This window comes from Nannobrachium achirus (genome assembly GCF_963921795.1).
Source record: "Nannobrachium achirus genome assembly, chromosome: 8".
Classification (NCBI taxonomy): domain Eukaryota; kingdom Metazoa; phylum Chordata; class Actinopteri; order Myctophiformes; family Myctophidae; genus Nannobrachium; species Nannobrachium achirus.
In genome coordinates this window covers 47,876,842-47,897,829 of record NC_137817.1, presented here as the reverse complement: position 1 = coordinate 47,897,829, position 20,988 = coordinate 47,876,842, and the positions used below count along the sequence as shown (strand labels likewise).

General features: G+C 42.4%; 2 protein-coding genes across 4 annotated transcripts in view; one reads left to right on the top strand and one right to left on the bottom strand.

The window, feature by feature from the left end:
- Nucleotides 1-499: 499 nt before the first annotated feature.
- opa3 (outer mitochondrial membrane lipid metabolism regulator OPA3) lies at nt 500-3,991 on the bottom strand. Its single transcript, XM_080730858.1, has 2 exons — nt 3,841-3,991; nt 500-1,648 (listed from the first exon to the last, which is right to left on the bottom strand). Exons 1-2 carry the CDS (start codon nt 3,980-3,982, stop codon nt 1,293-1,295), a joined length of 498 nt encoding a protein of 165 aa, XP_080586984.1. The 5' UTR covers nt 3,983-3,991; the 3' UTR covers nt 500-1,292.
- Nucleotides 3,992-4,909: 918 nt separating this feature from the next.
- ppp1r13l (protein phosphatase 1, regulatory subunit 13 like) overlaps nt 4,910-20,988 on the top strand; it is a 49,089-nt gene continuing 33,010 nt past the window's right edge. The window contains exons 1-2 of one of the 3 annotated variants that reach the window (XM_080730845.1): nt 4,910-5,065; nt 18,691-18,760. In XM_080730845.1, the coding sequence (XP_080586971.1) occupies nt 18,718-18,760 (43 nt within the window). In that variant the 5' untranslated portion in view covers nt 4,910-5,065; nt 18,691-18,717. Of the gene's footprint in view, nt 5,066-14,384; nt 14,506-14,715; nt 14,823-18,690; nt 18,761-20,988 lie in introns of those variants that run through there. The other 2 variants (XM_080730846.1, XM_080730847.1) reach the window with 2 other exon arrangements.

Below are 20,988 nucleotides of genomic sequence, written 5' to 3'. Positions count from 1 at the left end.
AATGGTGGACCATGTCTTTGCCACGGACTGTGTACAGTATCTAAACTCCTGCCCCTCTGGTTGTCTTCTAATAACATGTTCAACTGGCCCATCCTCCCTTCAATCATAAGATAAACCTAATTTAACAAGCTGTGTCAAATCGTCTGCTTCTGAATCTGATAAAGGTGTCGAACCAATAACTACATATTTCTTTCCACCAAACTGTTTGGTCCAATTCCTTAAAAAGTGCCTCAGCCATGCAATGCAGGTCCGGTGCGTCACAGGAAGGACACTGGAGCACCTTGGACATCTAAGCCTTTTAATTTGAAGGCTGTTTAGGTCCTTCTTTGCTCAATGTAATGTACATACTTTCCTGATCACGGTTCACAACTCCCTTTGTCCCCCACAGTCTTCAATGATTTGAGGAATGATAGACATGTGAAAATGCATCAAAGCATTAACGTTTATTTTCAACTAATTTACATCAAGCATTTACATGCCAAAGCCACATAATCACATTATCAACTAGCCAACAATCAAAGTGTAAATATGTTTAAATAACTGAAGAAAGGAATGAATTATTGCCAAACAAAACTACCGACGAGGCAGATACTTATGACAATAGGTTTACTGTGTGTTATTGCAAAAAAAAAAAAAAATCTCTGCATTGGACCTGTGGTTCTCAATTCTGGTAATGGAGAACTAATCTACCGATCTAATATAAGCCAAACGTATTAAAACCTGATGGGCAGGTGAAAGTGTTTAGCTGGTATTACAAGTCTACTCTAGTTCACCGATACCATGATTGAGAACCACAACATAACACAATATGTGATGCATGCTCTTCACTCAGGCAGTTCAACACTGTGGGATCATTGAAATACAAAGACAAAAAATGATGTTGCCAGGTCTACATATTTCATGTTCACCATCTTTGTATACACACAGTTGAACTTGTAACTGTAATGGAAGGGCATTAGATAAACCAAATAATCACACTATGAATATCATAGCAATCCCCCTTTCAATTAGTTGCCCAAAACATGAGCAAAATACCCCAGAAACCACAACATACTTGTATGCTTAGGTCCACTTCTTGCACCCAAGCTTTAGGTGCAGTGTTAAACTCTGTGTGTGTGTGTGTGTGTGTGTGTGTGTGTGTGTGTGTGTGTGTGTGTGTGTGTGTGTGTGTGTGTGTGTGTGTGCGCGCACGCGCGTGTGTGCGCTATGTAGCTGGGCTGTTATGGCAGTGCTACTTCGTTGCACACATCTTCATTTACACACATTAGTGACAATTTCCCATCACCACTTGGCTATGAGCCACCTTCACTTCTCTTTTCTTCTTCTTTTTTGGGTGGGGGGAAAGACAGCAGCAGCCTGTTGACTTCTCTGAGCTGTGCACTTAGTGTCTCTGTGGTCAGAGCCAGCTCTCCTATCTGGGTCTGTAGACCGTTGATGGTCTCGTTTAGCTCGTCCTCCTTGTGGCGTGAGTTGGCCGCCTGCCTGCTGTACTCCAGCACCATGCAGCCTCCCCCGATGAGGAAGATTATGGCCTCTCCCAGCAGCTCTGCCCCGAGCTCGGCCGCCGCCTCCTCATTCAGGGGCTTGATCTGGGCGCCCCGGAACCCCATGATGCGCATCTTGCTTCTCATTTCGACCCAGTGGTACACTGTTGAGGATAAAGAGCTTCGTTATGACACGAACGTTTGTGACTGTTTTCCATTTGACCTGTTAAAGACCCGAGACCGATTCTACGAATGTCTTCTAAATCCTAACGGTTTTCTGACAAACTTGTGTTGCTATATCAGTGGTGCACAACCTTTTTCATGTCAAGGACCCCAAAAATGTAATGTCATACCGATTTTGATTATAATGAATAATCTTCAACAAACTAGTTCACGCGAACTATATCGATGTAACTAAGATATTCAATTGAGTACATATATTTTATATGCGCAGAATTACAATTAAAATACATTTTAAGTTGAGGCTACTTCCTGGTCAGTGCGAGTCAGCGAGGCGTTTGAATCACACAACAGCTCCAGGCAAACCCTGCCCACGAAAGCTTTTGATTGGCTGAACCAGAGCTAGTTAGCGCTCCTTTTGCACCACACGGAGGTGCCGGGTCGGTGGTCCGACCACCTAAACCTAAAACCTAAACCTAGGCCCTAACCTCAGTAAAACAGAAACTATGCCTAAACCTAACCCTAAACCTAACCTCAGTAAAACTATGCCTAAACCTAACCCTAACCTCAGTAAAACTATGTCTAAACCTAAGCCTAACCCCAGTAAAACAATGCCTAACCCTACCTGCTGAGTAGACGCTGGTGAAACGAGCGGCTCCGCCTAGAGCTGTGGTGTGATTCCAAATTGTGCGTCAGGGAGAGGCACTGCTCTCTCCCTGCCTGTTTCAGACTGTTTACAGAGAGACCACGTGACCTACTGTATAAATGTAAATGTTGTGGCGTGACATTACACCTTTAAAGGAGTCAGTACATTTCCCTTTTGTCTTTCTCCCTGTTTAGAGTGGACTACACTTCTAAATAAAAACACAAGGAAAGATGGCTGTAGTGCTAAAACATATTTTTGTTTTAAAGGAGACTGACACTTTGTTTACATCCTATCAATCCATATAAAAGAATAGACTAGTATGTAAACAAAACAGCCTGACAATGGCCAAAATTATTATTTTATCAATATTTTACGCTTTTTGTGGACATTTTTTAACAGAAACACATGAAGCATATTTCTTTTATAAAATATTTTCGAACATTATTTTTATTTTAGCATCCGTTTTTCAAGAAAAAGTTGACTAGGGGCTGTTAAGTATGACATCATTTTGTAGGCAGAGGAGAATTTCTGCCCCCAGTTTCCGTGAATCTTTTTACTATTTTTACTATTTACACATTTTTCTTCTCTTTGTTGTTGAAAGGAAAGTGTTAGAATTATACTTTAGTCGTTATTTTTGTCTCGGATCTGTTTAAATAGCGAGGGATAGAAAATGCTCTGGGGGCAGAGTTCTCCTCTGCCTACAAAATGATGTCACGGCTTAAAAGCCCGCTCCTTCATATCAAATTTATAGAGCATTTCAAATTATTCACAACAAGAACAGTTAACAGCGCTGACTCTGAGAGTGAAATCTTCAGAAGTCTCTTCCTTATTTATTCACTGTGGATTGACTGTAGATTGTTCACATACTGTACGTAGTACATACACATGTTTTTGAAGTGCAATATAAATACATTATTATTACATGTATAACTCATACACCATGCAGATCTCAATAGGCCTACAGGAGGCACTAATACTGGAGTAATACTGGAGTTATTCATCATTCAAATTCGTGTATAATGAGGCAGGTGCAGGCTTCCACAGTAATATAATAACAATAATAATACATTGTATTATTATTTCATACATGATATGCTGCTCAGTCAAGACGAGTGCTTTCCACTCCAGAGCAAAGCTTGTACACATAAGCAGTAGGTCAACTTTCATTTGAAATCCCTTCCTGTAAATGTATTACCCTTTTACTCTTTTATTTATGAAGCTAAAATGTATCTCTTAACTCATAGACCACGAATGAATGATAACAGTAGGCTCTAATATTGATCCTCTCTCGCTCTCTACTGAAAACATGACCTACGAGTCCCTCCTCCGTGAGTTCGCCTTGAACGCCATTGGTCAGACAGGCATACAAGCCACCGCCGCAAGCGAAACGATTGGCGGAACGTCAGAGCCGAGTGAACCCGATTGGCTGTTTCACTCCTCCGTGCTAGTACATGCAACCTCCGGGGCAGCGGCTGAAGGGCTGAACTCTAGCCGTCATTGAGGAACCGTTTAACGGGCGTGAGCTCTTACCCTGCGCGGGAGGCCCGCAGACATAGGTCTTGAAGAACTCGCTCCGTCTGGCGCCGGCCTTTATGCGGTTGGCCACCGGCTTGCTGAGCTGCCTGACGCCCAGGTAGAGCAGCTTGGCGATGGGGAAGGCACCGACCACCATTTTAGCGGAAACACTCGTCCAGTGCGAGAATGAAGCGAGGGGGCGGGGCGGGAGGGAGACGCACGACGTTGCTGTTGATGACGCCACGACGCATCGACTTTTGGTCCACTCGCCTACGTAGTGCGTCCGTCAAAATGTCACTTTAATTACATTATTATTACTATACTAATACATCGTTTCATTCGTTTGTGTTTGTATTCAATGTTATATGAGATACATAAAGTATTTCCTGTGTAAATAAGCCGAAAAGCTTACTAGGATCTCCTTTTAGTTGACCTTGTACCAGTGATTTGTACTGTCATGAACTTTTGAATAAAGATTGATTAAAATCAATGTATTTCTACTACAATGTAGAAATACTAGTAGTAAAAGTTAGCCTATAGTAAACGACCAAGTAAAAGTCCGGATTGCTATGCATTGTGAGCTTGTAGATCTGCTATTCAAACGGCTGAAGTGGTGGTTTTGCAATAATAATCAAAATCTACAACTAGTAACTAAAGTTTTCAAATAAATGTAGTGGAGTAAAAGTACAATATTTGCCTCTGAGGGAGATGTAGTAATAAAGGTATTGGAAATTATCAACTTTAAGTAGTACAAATACCTAAAATTGTACTTAAGTAGTACTTAAGCTACTTTACACGACTGAATCTGTCTATCCGAGTGAATAAAGGTGTCATGAAAATTAAAGAGATCCTGACTGTTATCCCATGATTATCCTAACTGTGAGCCAGCGGTTTGCAGCAGGGGCACCTGTATCAGGTTACATTACAGCCTGGTTACCATGGTTACCAGCAGAGCGCTGCGGAGCCAGCCAGCGGTGGGTTGGACCTTATGTTCCAAAATAACTCTAGTCAATACGCAGCTATGACTAAATGTCTGGACCGGCCCCCCCACACACACACACATACACACAGTCACACACACACACTGTACACACGCATAGAAACATACACACACGAGAGAGAGAGAGGGCGAGAGAGAGACGGAATAACTTCTGCGACTTCTGGGAAGAACCTTTTAATCACGGTTGGATTTTCCTCTGCCTTCAAGAAGTGGAAGAAGAACTACGGTCTCTTCTTATAGGTAAGGGAGTTTGGTCTCACAAGTTCGCGATAGGTAATCATCAATAATACAATCCATAACTTTCTTCCAATCCATCCCACGCATGCATTTACACTGCGTGGGATAATGTATGAAAGAGAGTTATGGATGGATGGATCATGGATGGATGATTGTTATTGTTCCTTTCATGAAACTCATGTGACAGACTTAAGAGAATTATTTGGCTTTAAGTCAGCCAGCGTTTAAAGAATGAATATAGTATGTTAGCCTATAGCCTACTATTTAACATCTGAAAGTCTGGTTTTATTGTTCAATTGTGTCTTGTGTGTGTGTGTGTGTGTGTGTGTGTGTGAGAGAGAGAGATTGAATGTGAGGAGGAGCTTATTCAGACCATAACTCTCAAACTAGGCTAATGGAGATCAGATGTGTCCTTTCTTCTCTGAGCTGAAGCAGTGATGTAGCCTTTTTTTTACTGGCTGGACATTGATGATGTGCAAGTAGCAGTGACCTCAAACTGTCACAAAAACCTAAATCTCAAACCCACAATACTGGTCAAGTGATGGAAATGGAATTTAGTCAGTCACATTTTCTTTGTCATTGCAGAATGATCATAAGTGGTTGGATTGAATACTTTACTAACAGTTTGCAAATGGTACAGTGGTATGATGATTTCAATGATGCTAAAAGGATTTTGATTGATTGATTAGATACTTTATTAACAGTTTGCATGGAAGTACAGTACAATACAAAGTCTGCTAAAATGGCTATTGTTTCCATCAGGGTCCTTTGGGAACTTAATTCATCGATAGGTTTAATGACAGGCAAATATACAATACTCTGTTAAAACATCAACCAAAACACAAAAGGTCCTAAGGGCTTGTTTCCATTGTGGTCCTATGTATTCAATTTATCAAGACATTTAAAGAAATAGGCTACATTACAACAACCTACAAGATATAATCAACACTAGTTGCAATAAACTTATGTACGTAGCCTACAGAAAACAAAATTAATTTCGGTGTCAAGCTGTGTAGAAGACCATTCTTGGACCAGTTGCAAATTGCAGACAAGTGGTCTTTAGTGGTGGTTAGAGTAGAGCAGTCCACATTTTGGTGGCACACGGGTGTCACACCAAATTCTGGGCCCTGGGAAGTCTACTTTAACTATTGAAAAATAGCAGATATACAAGCTCACAGCGCGAGCTTGTAGAACTGCTATTTTTGAAATATCGTGAAAATGTTCCACGTCTTTGAATATTTCAAATCCTAAGTAAAAAAATAAAAATAAAATAAAATAAAACTTTCTATGTCAGTGGTGCTCAAACCCCCAAAATGATATGACCACGGACCCTCATCTCAAAATATTTAGTTACAGGGACCCCCCAGAAGCAAAATTCGAGTTACAAATGTTCGCTTAAAAAATACATATATTCAAAGTTTTGCACACATTTTCACGACTTTTCAAAAATAGAAGATCTACAAGCTTGCAGCACGGCACTCGCTGTGAGCTTGTATATCTGCTATTTTTCAATAGCTAAAGTATAAAATAATTAAGGCCACTCCACCTTGGGCCCTAGTAACTCTGTCCCACACCCCCCCCCCCTTGTGATGCCCCTGCATTTTGGTGGCACGTTGTGTAATACATAAATATGTAAATATGATCCTCACCAAAAAACCTTTTCATTTATTTGAACTTACTAGCCCTTACCCGTTCAAAGATATGAGCTCCAAAATGATGTGCAGTGTGTGGGTTATGGGATGTGCACTGTGCACACAGTATATGAGGGATGGAAAGTAACTTTAACTGGTGCTTGCATGATGTAGGAGCATCAATGTAAGAAACCCGTTTCGTTTAATGGCTACAGAGATACTGCGCCCCCCCCCCCCCCAGCCCGCCCGCCCACCCGCCTGCACACACACCCGCCTGCACACACACCCGCCTGCCTGCCTGCCTGCACACACACACACACACACACACACACACACACACACACACACACACACACACACACACACACACACACACACACACACAGAGCTGGTTAAACATTTTGCCTCATGCTAGATGCAGAATAGATGTGCCTCATGCTAGATGCAGAATGGATAGTAGATACACCATAAAAATGCTAATATACAGCATATGATTTGTGAAAGTGACAAACGGGCTTCACAGTTATGTCAGGTGTGTTCATATGCTAATGGTGATGCGATTTCAGATCAATTGCTCCAGCCACTGAGGAGAAACGCTGTTTCAGACACTCACTCAGACACTCACTCAGACATTTGGTGAATTATAGATAAGCCACCCAGGCGCCCATTCAACCGCCGTGAACAGCCCTGTCTGAAATGTCAAGTTTTACAATGCTGTGAAGGTAACAGAATACCAACCTTTGTGATAATTAGCTTAGAACGGCATGTGTTCTATGAGGCAGTCGTGACTGTTGCTCAGAACCAGCTGGGCAGCATTGTGAGCTGTGTTAAAACCTGCAGGCAGGCATCTGTCACTATGCCAACCACTCCTGGAATATGACTTTCCCCTGTTCCTGATCCTAACAATACATATAGACACATGTGGCAAAACTCTTGTCTCCCTCCCTGTGTCACTCACTGTCTGTGACTGACTGTCTGTCTGTCTGTCTATCACACACACGTGCACACGCACACCAGTAGTGTCAGTTCAGAAAAAGGTAAGGTATGGCAACATGACTGGTGTCTTGCACGCGCGCTTAGCAACAGGCATGATACATTTATTTTAAGAAGTACATTCTATTTTTTTCCCCAAAAATTCTATGGTTATTGGGCTGGATATGGCAGTCTGGAACAGTTGTTCAAGTGCGGCTAAACTTGGCATAATATAGTAAACGTGCCACAATTAACAATAATGAATTGCACCTGTGCAGCTGACCTGCGCATCCTGGGAATATAGGCTACTATTCTGTCAAGATGGGGAGAATAAAAGTGTGGAGAATATAATTATAATACCTTGTTAAATTTTGCATTTGTAGTTATTTAATGTAATTTAACAACATAACCAGCACAGACAGACAAAGACATTCATGGATTTATATTTTAAAGTAACTTGTATTCTCCCCCCTGGACCCAGGGTATGGCAGCTGCATACCCCTGCCATACCCAATTGACGCCCCTGACGCACACGCACACAGTATTACACCATGACATTGTTTTCTTGTTGCTTCCCGGTACTAGTAGTACTGTAGCTGAGTGGGTGCCAGAGAGGCCGTCTGGTAATCAGAAGGTCAGCCCCTGACCTGCCAGGATATGTGTCAAAGTGTCCCTGTATCAGAACCGCCCACAAGCACTCATCATGGTCATCTGAGCAGCTGTCAGCTCTAATCTCTCAAGACAGATTCAGCCTCAAACTTCAAAAAACAAAATTAAAAATCACACCCGTGTGAAGTGGAGCTGTGTGTGTGTGTGTGTGTGTGTGTGTGTGTGTGTGTGTGTGTGTGTGTGTGTGTGTGTGTGTGTGTGTGTGTGGATCATGTGTACCGATTTTTGTGACATTTGAAGAAAATATGTAGGAAAAGGAGCAAAAAGTGTGTTTTGGAGAAAATTCAAGATGGCGGAAAATCTATCATGGCGCAAATGGGCGTGGCCTATATGGGGAGATGCGTCATGACCCAAGGAATCCAGGGAAAAAATATTTTTAATTTTCCGACCTACGGTTCAAGAGTTACAGGCCAAAACGTAAAGTGGGGTGTTATGGCGCCACCATGCGGCCAAATGACACAATTATTTTTTATTTAATCCTTGAAATCATTATGAACCTCCTCTCCAAGTCTTGAAACTCTAGCCCCTATGGTTTGCGAGAGACAAATAATTGAATGTGAGTTTTTGCGATTCCCATTATAAGTCAATGGGGAAAATTAATTCACTAATAAATTAATATCAATTAAACTATTGAACCTTTCTCTTAGCAAGTTACTAGCCCACGATTCCCGAGTAAGCCGGTCGATTTGACATATGGCGCGAGTGTGTGGTGGCAAAACTGTGGGACTAGTAGCGTGCCGAAGTTTAGGAAGTTCAGGCTACATACACACAGACACACACACAGACAGACAGACAGACAGACCCACACGGCCACGTATAGGGAGCCTGTGCTTCACACAGCTCCAAAAAAAAAGAAAGAAAGATGAAAAAAAGAAAAATCTTTGCACATGGGTTCCCAGATTGTCAGCTGGGCGAATCTGAAACTGAAAAAGGGTTTAATCAAGGGTTTGTTCTCTTCCATTTAATGATGCATTCATATATGATATATACCAGTAAGACTCCCTAATCGGGAGATAAGCGACTGTCAGGTCGCATACACAAACTTTAGAAGGCAATCATAGCCAATCAGAAGGGAATATGGGGAATGGGATATATCCATGTTGATGACATGATTATAGAGATACTATGTACAGCTTTGTGTGATTTTAGGTCAAAATCCGTACTAGGAGGCTAGGAGAAGTGTTTTGCAAAGGTCGGCCTGATGGTGGCGCTAGAAGAGGGCCATGTGAGAAATGAGGGGTGGAGGTTGTGATTTGCCATCCAAGGAGTGTGTGTGCAAAGTTTGGCATTGATAGGGCCAACGGTGGCAGAGATGGCACCAACCTGCTCATCTGGAGCAATTAGGGGTTCAGTGTCTTGCTCAAGGACACTTACTCTGGGGGAGCCGGGATTGAACTGGGAACCTTCCGGTTCCCAAGCTGCCGCTCTACTTCATGCCTGAAGTGATATTGATGAATTCCAAATATTATCAAATCATTCTGCGGCACCCCTGGACTGGCATCATGGCACCCACTTTGGGAAACCCTGTCCTAAAATACACATGATGGAGTCACAAGCTGCTTCTCTTCACCAAGTTCCACCGGGCACCCCTGTGCCACCCGGATGCCCCGATCATAGACATTAGATGTGTGACATAGCTCTTTGTTGGAAGAGTACAGACACACTGTATGTTGTGTGTCACCGAGAGATTCCTGGTGGGGACACCAGTGTGGCTTTGGAGGTGAGGAAGATAGTTGGAATAGTGTTAGATGCCACAAATGGCTGCTTGTAGGCGCAGCATCCCGTCAGTCCCGAGCAAACAAACAGTGTCAAAACTATAATTGGCTTGGTGTTATGAGATTAGTTGTTATTGTCACTGTCGCAATGTGTTTTGGTTTGCTGGAATTGTACCTGCTGTACAATAATGGTTATTATCTCTGGCTCGTGGGAAAATCAGTAGCCTACAGAGTTGTTTTATGTGATGCATTTTCTTTAGCACAGGCAATCATGGTGAATGGGATATTTATTTATTTTTAATTAGTGTGGTCGCTATAGGCAGGCAACACCCTAATGTTCTAGGTCAGAGAATCTTTTGCCAGCAAAGTGTACCTTTTTGTTCACCTTTGCACATGAGAAAAGTGAAGCTTTTGGTCATCCTTCACACACTGTTGTGTCACATGACATCAAAATATATAATATAAATCAGGGGTCTTCAACGTTTTCAGGCCAAGGACCCCTTAGTTGAGAGAGAGATGAAGCAGGGACCCCCACAACCTGTTTCCATATAGTTTCATTGTTTGACAGCACAATCATCCGTGTATTTTGGATTCATGTCAATTTGTGTTTTCAGATATTTAACCACTTGAACTGTCAATCAATACATAATAAACTTGACCTCACTCTGTACTTAGTCTGCTCTTTTTCCCCACTACACTGAAGCTCTTTGCCAAAAATAGATGTTCTACAAGCTCACAACGCCTCGCAGCACGGTAGATTTGCTATTTTTGGCTAAAGTTATCAGAATATGGACGCTAGGGTTCAAGTGGTTAATATAAAAAAGGAGAAAAAAAAGATCAAAGATTTGGAGGACCCCCTGTAGTAACTCTGGGGACCCCCTAGGGATCCCAGACCCCCTGTTGAAGACCCCTGATATAAATGGTAAGACGGTTCCCCCTTCCCAGTGGATTCCTCGAAACTCGCATCAGTGCAACCACACTTGCAATTTCCCAGAATTGCACATTTTTGTTTTTTATTTAATTTGAAACCACTTAAACCCTAACTGACCATGGTCCCCCAGGGGTCTGTATACTTGTCTCTCTCCTTTTTCCCGCTACACCAAAATCTCTTTGCCTAAAATAGTCAATCTACAACCTCACAAGGTTGTCACCTTGTGACACATTGTGGGCTTGTAGATTGGCTAATTGAACTGAATGTTTGCCTACGTTTGCAGAATGTTTGTCTGTTATGACCTGCTAAGACCCTAGGGTTCATGAGGTTAACCAGGTGAGTGAGTCCCATTGAGGTGGTAATCCTTTTTACAAGGGAGCCCTGGCCAAGGACGCAAACAAGCAGGGATTACAACATACAATACAATAAAATAAATCAAAAACACTTACAAAAACATACACATGAATACAAATTAAAGTATAATATAACATTTAAAATCACTGTGTGTTAATCTGCACAGACATTTTGTATTTATCTAAGCATTAAGTTATAACCCACCATGAAAGACTAGCAAGGGCAGAGTGTTCTATTGTTACATTTCTTACACAGCCCAGTTCTGTTGAATTCAACCCACACAGCTCACCATGTCAGCAGACCTAAGGCAAACTGCCAATTGGTAAAGCTCTCTTTCTTTTCTGAGAAACCTGATGAATTATGGTATTCACCAGGAATTCCCCAGAAGTCCTTTAATAACTATCTCAACTATACCACAGAAAAGAAATCTGGAAATTTGCAGCTGTACACTTAAGGACAGGCTTGTCTGGTTTTGTCCAGATTTAGTCTAAAACTAGGAAATTAATTCTCAAGAACCCGAAAAGTCACCACAGCTTTTCCATCTTCTAAATGTGTCACAATACTGCCTCTTGTACTCTGTTATATAGTACTCTTGAAATACAGAAAGCGACAAATGAAAGTAATTCACACAAAGGGACAAAGTAGTGCACACAAAGTAGTGCACTTAGGAAAGTGCACTACAATGTGTCACGATCCAGAAAGGATTTGTGAGTTGTGTGACAGTGTCAGTAACAAAGGAAACTTAAGGGATATTGTTTCTATTTTATATAGTGGGTGCCGATATTTATTACATTTTTTATGTTTGGGGGGGAGGGGGCCACGCAGCAAAGGTCGTCGGGAACGAGACTCGAACCCGCGACACGCTGTCAGGCTGGATTAACAGCCTACAGTAGGTGCCCAGACGGCTACACCAGCCATCCGGGCCTATTAAGTGGGTCCTGAATCTGATCTCACGGTAAGGACTAAATTCAGATGCCAGTGCTAGACAGGTCGGGTGGGAGCCACCGGTCCAGGAATGTTTTGTGGTACTGATGGAAGAGAATTGGCACCAACTGATATGCCCTGAGTGTACTTTCTAGAAACCCTCTGTTAACTCCAGGGTTGACAGTCAGACACTGCAGACAGACAGACAGACACAGACAGAAACAACTGATTAATTATTGTTTTCCCTGGAGCACAGCGCCATGGATACCTGATATGTCACTTAAGTATGCACAGAGTCTCCCAGCTGCATTTGCCATTTACACAGGCTTTGGCTACACAACAGTACCTTCTGTTTCAAGCTGCTGACTGCGTTCAGCGACTTTGAGCACTTAGAAAAGCACAGTATAAATTGCATGTACTATTCACATGAAGACCGTTTCAAATCAATGCCATCTGATGAGATAGTGGCAGGCTAATGTTTCACATGAAACCAAATGTTTACTTTGGCTGGCAATGGACTGCATGTGATGGGATTGATTCTGCAGCCTTTGAAGCATTGGTATTCCGAATTATCCAAAATCAAGTTACACTACTACTAGCAATGTGGACATCGCTGGCTAGTGGCTAGCGTTATTACTGTTTAAATTGCATGCTTGTTTTTTAATTGCAGGTTATACTACGCCGGGCCTATGAATTCAGCTGGATTTCATTTTCGATTTTCGCGTAGGCTATTAAAAAATTGCTGACGCACAAGCTCTGCAGCATGTCACGCTGCGAGCTTGTACATTTGCTATTTATGAAAATCTTGAAAGAACTACTGGTTTAGAAAGCATTTGTAGAATCAGCCTCAGGTCTTAATGGGTTAAATGTCACCTGTGGGAAATGTGTTAGGCTCAGTTTGACAGCATGTCTAACACAAGAGGGCTGAGGTTGACAAGGAAAGTGTGAGCTTTAGAATACATGTATGATTCTTATCCTTCTGACTATTACAGTAATGCCCAGCTCAGTGTTTGTGTGTGTGTGTGTGTGTGTGTGTGTGTGTGTGTGTGTGTGTGTGTGTGTGTGTGTGTGTGTGTGTGTGTGTGTGCGTGTGCGTGTGTGGCAGAGAGAGAGAGAGAGAGAGAGAGAGAGAGAGAGAGAGTGAGAGAGAGGGGAAGGATATGAAGGAGCGTTGGTTTGATACTAAAAGATGAGAGGCAGGAAATTAAAAGGATGCGTCCTTGGGAAGGGAAAGGAAAGGAAAGGAGGAGGTTGAATAGGAACCAGAGAATTGGCCTGACATGTAATGAGAAGTCATTGGTTTAGGAACATAAAACATGAAAGCCTGGAGAGGGATAGACAGGGCGGTGCTGCAGCTTCAGGTCACATGCTGCAGAGTGCAGACACACCCAGGGGTTTTTGCTTAGCATAATCATTATTGTCTTTCATAATCTCCCTTAACTTCCCACAGTCACAACACAAAGGTCCCTCTCTCTCTTTATCGGTCGATGCATGCGAACGTCTTTCCAAGCCTCCCAAGTTTTTACGTTGCAAAAAAAAAACTAGGCCATATTTGAAACCATCTGTATGTTACTACACAAATGTGACAAACTCATTCTAAAATGAGTTTGTCACATTTGTGTAGTAACATACAGATGGTTTCATGTAATAATTATGTTTATACCTCCAGTGATATATTCCTAAAGATTAAAAAGGAAGGACATCTCAAACATCCAAGTCAACGAGGACAAAATACTCACATCTCCTCTTATTTGGGTCATATCACCAAAAATCCCCAAAGAAAAGCAAAGGACAAAAAAGCTAAGGGCCTTCCTCAAGTGAATCCAGTGATATGTGGGCTATTGTTTGTAAGTATGTTACTGTCTTTTCTTGGTAGATTTCAAGAAAGACTGTGACTCTCTTAGGGAATTCATTGGAAGTCTTTTCATAGGCACTAGTAACCTGACACTATTGATACGCAGCAAAAAATCCACAGTGTTAATTTAACCCAGAGAGTGTGAAATTGGAAACAACTGGACCCGCATGGGTCCATTTGGTTCCATTTGCACACTCTCTGTGTACACACTGAGTGAGTACACATAGCGAGAGTCCTTGGAAAAAGGAAGGGAAAGTGAAGCGGGATGGAATGCGACACAACCAGAAGGCATGGGTGCAGTGGACGGGGGTTCAAGTGAATATCAGAGGAGAAACAGGGAGAGTGTTCAGTGATTGAGCGAGCGAGGAGGTTGATCACCCCGACGGTTGTGTGTGAGTCACGTTAAAACCCTGCGTGTTTCTTGTCTTGGCAAATAGAGATAAGCTTCAGTTCCTGGCTCTGCTGAGTGCCTCACAGGGAGGTGTGGACTGTGGTGGTGTGGAATGTGAGACACACACACACACACACACACACACACACACACACACACACACACACACACACTCAACACACACAGCATGGCTGTTGTCTGAGTGCATGCTGGACGGTGTTGTGACGACCCCTTGATGACCTTACACTTGATACATAATTTCCTCTGTAACGTGATGAATATTAACCTGCCTGTCAACAGTCAGCAATACATGACAGGGTGAGAAATAATTAAGTATTCTTTGTAGATATGATGTGTTGTTTAGATGCTATGTTCAATTTCTGCCTGCCTGCCTGCCTGCCTGCTGTCCTAGTTATTTTGTAGGTCTTGTTTTCTTAGCGTTCCGATTACCCAAGCACTGTACTTTTCCTGTTGTTGGTTTTGGTTTGACTAGGGTTCATGGAACTTCATGCTGCTTACTCTGACCTCGGTACTGGATCTGGATTAGAGCGTCTGCTTAATGCCTAAATTGTAACATTCTCTTCCCATAAACATTTGGGGTGAAAAGTTCAAAATCAGTGGTGAAACTATAGTCTAGGAAGGGAGAAACCACCCGATCTACTATGAATCACCCCATTCAATGGAGAGGAATTACTGCAACAAAGAAGAATTACTGCAACAAGAGATTTTTGTGCGGGCAGGGTTTGCACCTCCAGGAGAAGTGCAGTTGTTCATTAGAATGTCGTTTCTAAAAGTCGTTAACTATTAGGCAATTTATGTCTTAATGATTGAATGAAGTGTTTGCTTAAACTGATGCAGTATTATTACGTTTCTCTGGATCAGTGGCGCCTTTGTGTGATTGTGTGACTCTCTCTCACACACACACACGCACACGCACGCGCGCACACACACACACACACACACACACACACACACACACACACACACACACACACACACACACACACACACACACACACACAATGTTTCAATATTTCGATGTGCCGCGTTGTTTCGAGGTCCCAGTAGTCCGAGGCTAACCTGCTGACGCAGGTGAATGCTAACCTGCCGATGCTGGTGAATGATAACCTGCCAGGTGAATGCTGACCTGGTGAATGCTAGCTCAAAGCCTAAAGTCTAACCCTGAACTCTAAACCTAACCCTATATATATACCGTATATATATAATTCCATAGAAGGACAGTTACCTGATATTATTTCTCAGATGAACTGTACTGTTTTTCATTAAAGTAAAACTGATTTCAGTGTGACTGACTGCCCCAATTCGCCTTAGTTATGCTCTATTCTATTGCACTTGCACATTGCGACGTTGATCTGGAAACAAGTAGCAGACTAAATGTTATTTACAGACACTTTGTCCTGCACTGTAGCTTTCAGGATTTTGAAAGGTGCGTTATCGCTTGAGTGATTGATGAAGCTTAGTTGAACTTGAGCGTCTGTTTACTTGTTAACACACAATGAACTCATTGACTTTTTCTTCTTCTCCTTTTTTGTGCCTTGCTTTTTTTTGACTGTACAAAACAGTACTTTTATTTTCTTTTTCTATCTATCTATCTATCTATCTATCTATCTATCTATCTATCTATCTATCTGACTACACAAATTAAAAACGATAGTGATACTGCATGATATTGTTGAAAATTGATTATCAACCTTATGTAAGGAATATATATATATATATATATATTAGAATAACTTATGTCCGGTTGTTTCCTGACTTTTAATGCAGAACGCAATGTGCAGATGCAGTGTTTGCATTGTCGGTTCATGCTCTGGAATGTTTCCTCCCTTCAGAGATATTCCCCGTAAGGCCTGCATTCTTAGCGCTTAACGCCTAGTTTATCTTGTCATATCTCTGTTTTCATTGACGTAATAACACACTTTGACAGCCATACAGTATTTATCCACTTTACCATCTTCTCACCTCTACTCCCTCCTGTTGTAGAGTTCTTGTTGTCCTATAGTCTAGTCTTCTTTATCTTGTCCTTTTTGTCTTTCTTTTCTCTTTCTTCGGACTGCGCTCCAGGCCAGTGTAATAAGTGGAAATACCAAACCTATGAATATTGTAAATAATTTATTTTGTCAGTATTTAGTTTGATATTTATCTGTTGTTACCCTTTTACTGCTCTTCATTGTTATTTGGTCGATAGTTGTTTTTAAAACTGCGTTATTGATTGACTGATGTGACTAGCTCCTTCTGTTTATTATTTAAGTGTAACAGGCAGAAACCATTCAACAAAGGCTGAGTGGAACTCCCATCAACGTAATTGCATTCATAATATGTTAATTACTGTACACAGTACTACACACGCAGCATATTAAGTATCACATTATACCAAACTAGATTTCACATCTTTTAGTGATCTAATTAATTAGCTAACTGGTGAAATCAACTATACCCTCACAGGCAGTAGCTTTGTGCTTCTGTATGAACTCACCCATTGATGCACACAGGTGTGCGTGCGTGCGTGCGTGCGTGCGTGCGTGTGTGCATTTGTACATGTGCATGGGCGTGTGTGTGGTGTTAGTGCACCCTGTCATCTGTCCAGGTGTGTGAATCACTGTACACTGCACCTGTTTGTCTGTCTGACTCCATGTCTATATCTCTGTCTGTCTGTATTATGTCTGTCTTCCTCCAGGGTTCTGCGTTGTTTCTGTCTGTCTATCAGGGCTGTGGTTACATGGACAATATTTATTCATTCAGAATGAACTCATACCCAACTGTTTACATGGAACCTGAATAAGATAATAATATTTCTGATTCAAACGGTATATACCACCCTGCCCTATCATTCCAATTGACTGGAATGGAATATTCTATTCCAATTGAGGTGTTTACATGAGTATTTTTTATTTTGAATGAGCAGTCATTCTGAATACAAGTAGAATATGTGCATGTAAACACAGCCAGTGTCTGTCTACAGGTCTATCAGTCTCTCTCTTTATCTGTTCATAGTAAATTGGCCTGTTTAGTGATTAGTCATCCATTATGTCTGTCAACAAAGCCAGGTGTCCCGGCCGCAGTCAGACCGGAACACCTGGCTTTGGTTGTGAGTCAGCAAGAGGAGAGAGACGAGAGGAGAGAGACGAATCCTCCTGGAAGTCAAGGGGTGTAACCTAACGGCCTAATAAAGTTGAAGAACGAGGGGGCTGTGTGATGTCATTTAGCGGTGTGATATAAATGTGATTTATTCTTGGTGGGAGTATGAAGATGGTGTGACTTGTTTATACACGAAGGCTCGAGTTCTTGCAGAATACCTGCGGGGAGCGAGGGAGCAAGGGGCCAGCTAAGGGAAGAAGGAAGGAAGGAAGGAAGGAAGGAAGGAGGCAGGGATAAAGACTACTTTATAATTTGTTTATAATGCCTTTTATTGAGATTTAAACTATTTATGTACTATGTGTTTTCAATACAGATGTCAGTCAATCAATCAGAGAGAATAATACCTAGGCACTTTAGGAGAGACTACCCAAATAAAAATATAGTTCTCAGTGTATTTTTATTTGGGTATAGTCTGTCCTGAAGTGCCTACTGTAGGTGTTATTCTCTCTGATGCATGTTGTCCCTGTTGAGCTCCGACAAGCCCTTATATCTACTGCTGGCTGCAGCGTGCAGACTTCTCTTTACCCGCCAGTCAATCAATGTCAGAACTTATAGAATCAATGGTCTGCAAGGCTTGTCTATGAGCAACCTTGACTTGATACGTTTATGTGAAGAGAACACTTGACATTGATGTGTTGAAAGCATACAATCAATGTTGTGAATCTTTGAAAGCATATTCAATCAATGTTGTGAAACATTTTGGCACAAAACGTTCTGAGTAACTGTGGAATGTGAATATTACTTTATTTGATATGCTGAGTCCTAGCCTGATTTGTACTTAGTTGTACTTGGTAGTTGCGTGCCAGTGTTGCGAGGGAAAATAGCCGATGAACAAGCTCACATTGTGTTGTGCTTTGAAGCATTGTGAGCTTGTCGATCAGCTATTTTCCTCATTGACATTGGTGTGCAACTAAGTGTAAAATAAATCAGGCATAACTTCATTGTCAGGGCATAATGTGTGTCCCATAGTGGAAACAGGTGCGAAGCGACTGCCTCATGACCTCAATGTGTGTTTCCTCTTTAACAGTGAGACAGACACAACAAGCAGCCAACCATGAGCTCTCAGATGAGCTACGGCACGGGCAGCAGCATGCTGTGTAAGTACAAAGTCTGTCTGTTTTATCTTCAGTGTGTAAATATAACAATCTATAAAATCCAGGAATCTCTGGTTGTCTCGGTCTCTCAGCTTCACTGATCAGTTGAAACAACTCCTATAACTACTACTACCACTAAACTAATCTATCTATAAATGCGAGAAGTCTCTGCGTGTCTGTAATCCGCGTATCTCGAGAACCGTTCGTCCCACCGGCTTCAGATTCGGCACGCGCCGCGTTCCCCGCCGCGACACGGAGTGCAGTGCCAGGCCTCGACCCGACCCGACGCGCGGTTTTCCCGAACCGGCGCGAAACGTTCGTAATCTCCTTATGCGGGCTGATTGTTGACATCAGGCTGTTCCGGAGGAAATCGGCGCAAGCGCTGACTCATTGTGACATCACTTCATAAAAGGCTCTGACATCACGTACGCCACATGAGTCAACAAAAAATCTCTGTGAGTGAGTGTGTATGTATGTAACCCGCGTATCTCGAGAACCGTTCGTCCCACCGGCACGCGCGTTTTCCATATATGGGAATAAAATGAATGCCTGTTTGCGGAGCTGATGTCTGACATCAGAGTTTTCCCGCAACCGGTACTGTGTGTGCAGAGATCTTCATATATGGGCATAAGTGGACAAAGACAAACAGATGGTCAAAACGGGTCCTATGACAACAGGTATATTGGGGTTTGCATTAAAGGGTGGGGCATTCATGGGGTTTGCATTAAAGGGTGGGGCATTCATTCCCTATTTCAAATTCGGCACGCGCGTTCCCCACCGCAGCAGGTAGTGCAGTGCTCGGCCTCGACCCGACCAGATAACGATTTTCTGGAACCAGCACGAAAGGTTCGGATTCTGATTCTGACATCAGGATTTTCCGGAACTGGCACTGTGTCTGCATAGATCCCCATATATGGGCATAAAATGGATGCAGACAGATAGATACAGATATCTCCATATATGGGCATAAATGGACACAGGCAAACAGATGGTCAAAGATCTCCATATATGGGCATAAAGTGGACGCAGACAGACAGATACAGATATCTCCATATATGGGCATAAATGGACACAGGCAAACAGATGGTCAAAACGGGTCCTATGACAACAGGTATAATGGGGTTTGCATTATGTTTGTCTCCTCCTCCATCTGTTTGTCTGTGTCCCTTTATTCCCATTATGGAGATCTCTGTATATCTGTCTGTGCCTCCGACTGTGTTGCAGACACAGTGCCGGTTCCCCCTTTAATGCAAACCCCATTATACCTGTTGTCATAGGACCCGTTTTGACCATCTGTTTAAAAAAGCGACAGAGATCTCATATATGGGCATAAAATGGACGCAGATAAACAGATATCTCCATATGGCATATATGTATGGAAGAATCACAAAGATCTCCAAATACGGGCATAAAAGGGACACAGACAGACAGATACACAGATCTCCATATATGGGCATAAAATAAACGCAGATAGACAGATATCTCCATATATGGGCATACAGTATATGGGCATAAAATGGACCCAGAACTATAACTGCAGTGATCTCCATATATGGACATAAAATGGACACCGACAGACAGACAGACAGATACAGATATCTCCATATATGGGCATAAATGGACACAGGCAGACAGATGGTCCAAACGGGTCCCATGAAAACAGGTATAATGGGGTTTGCATTAAAGGGCGGGGCATTCATTCCCTATTTACATTGTTCCGAGTTGGCCAGGTCGCCGACTAGACGCTAGTGATTATAATAACAATAATAACAACAAGAAGAAGAAGAATAATCCTCCTTATTTCTATTGCACCTAAATACATATGTTGCAGCTCAGTGTTGAAGTATTTATCAAGCAACACAGATGCAAATTAAAGGACGATACCATAAGACCTCAGCAGTCAACAACATACCCACACGTTTCCATGTTTCTGTACAGTCCTACTGTTTCATTTGGAACTTTTAGGTTCTTCTCAAGGCCCATATATACTCCAGTGCAAAACAGATGCTGTATTTGTACAGTCGTCCGAACGCACACATACCGGTTCCAGCCTCCCTACTATATGTCTACATTGAGGTGCAGGGGGGGCTATCGTGCAGCCAACGGATATAAATGTATGCAGAGGGCCTGGACTGCTGGCGTAGCGGTCCAGCCACCTATTCTATTTTGCCTGATAGCGCTTCACGGGTTCGACTACCTTTGCCGCGTGTCACCCCCCTTCTCTCTCCCCA

Coding starts and splice junctions, on each gene's coding strand:
- opa3 (XM_080730858.1), bottom strand. CDS start 3,982: ATGGTGGTCGGTGCCTTCCCCATCGCCAAGCTGCTCTACCTGGGCGTC. Junction 1,649..3,840: donor CTGCGGGCCTCCCGCGCAGG/GTAAGAGCTCAC, acceptor TATCCTCAACAG/TGTACCACTGGGTCGAAATG.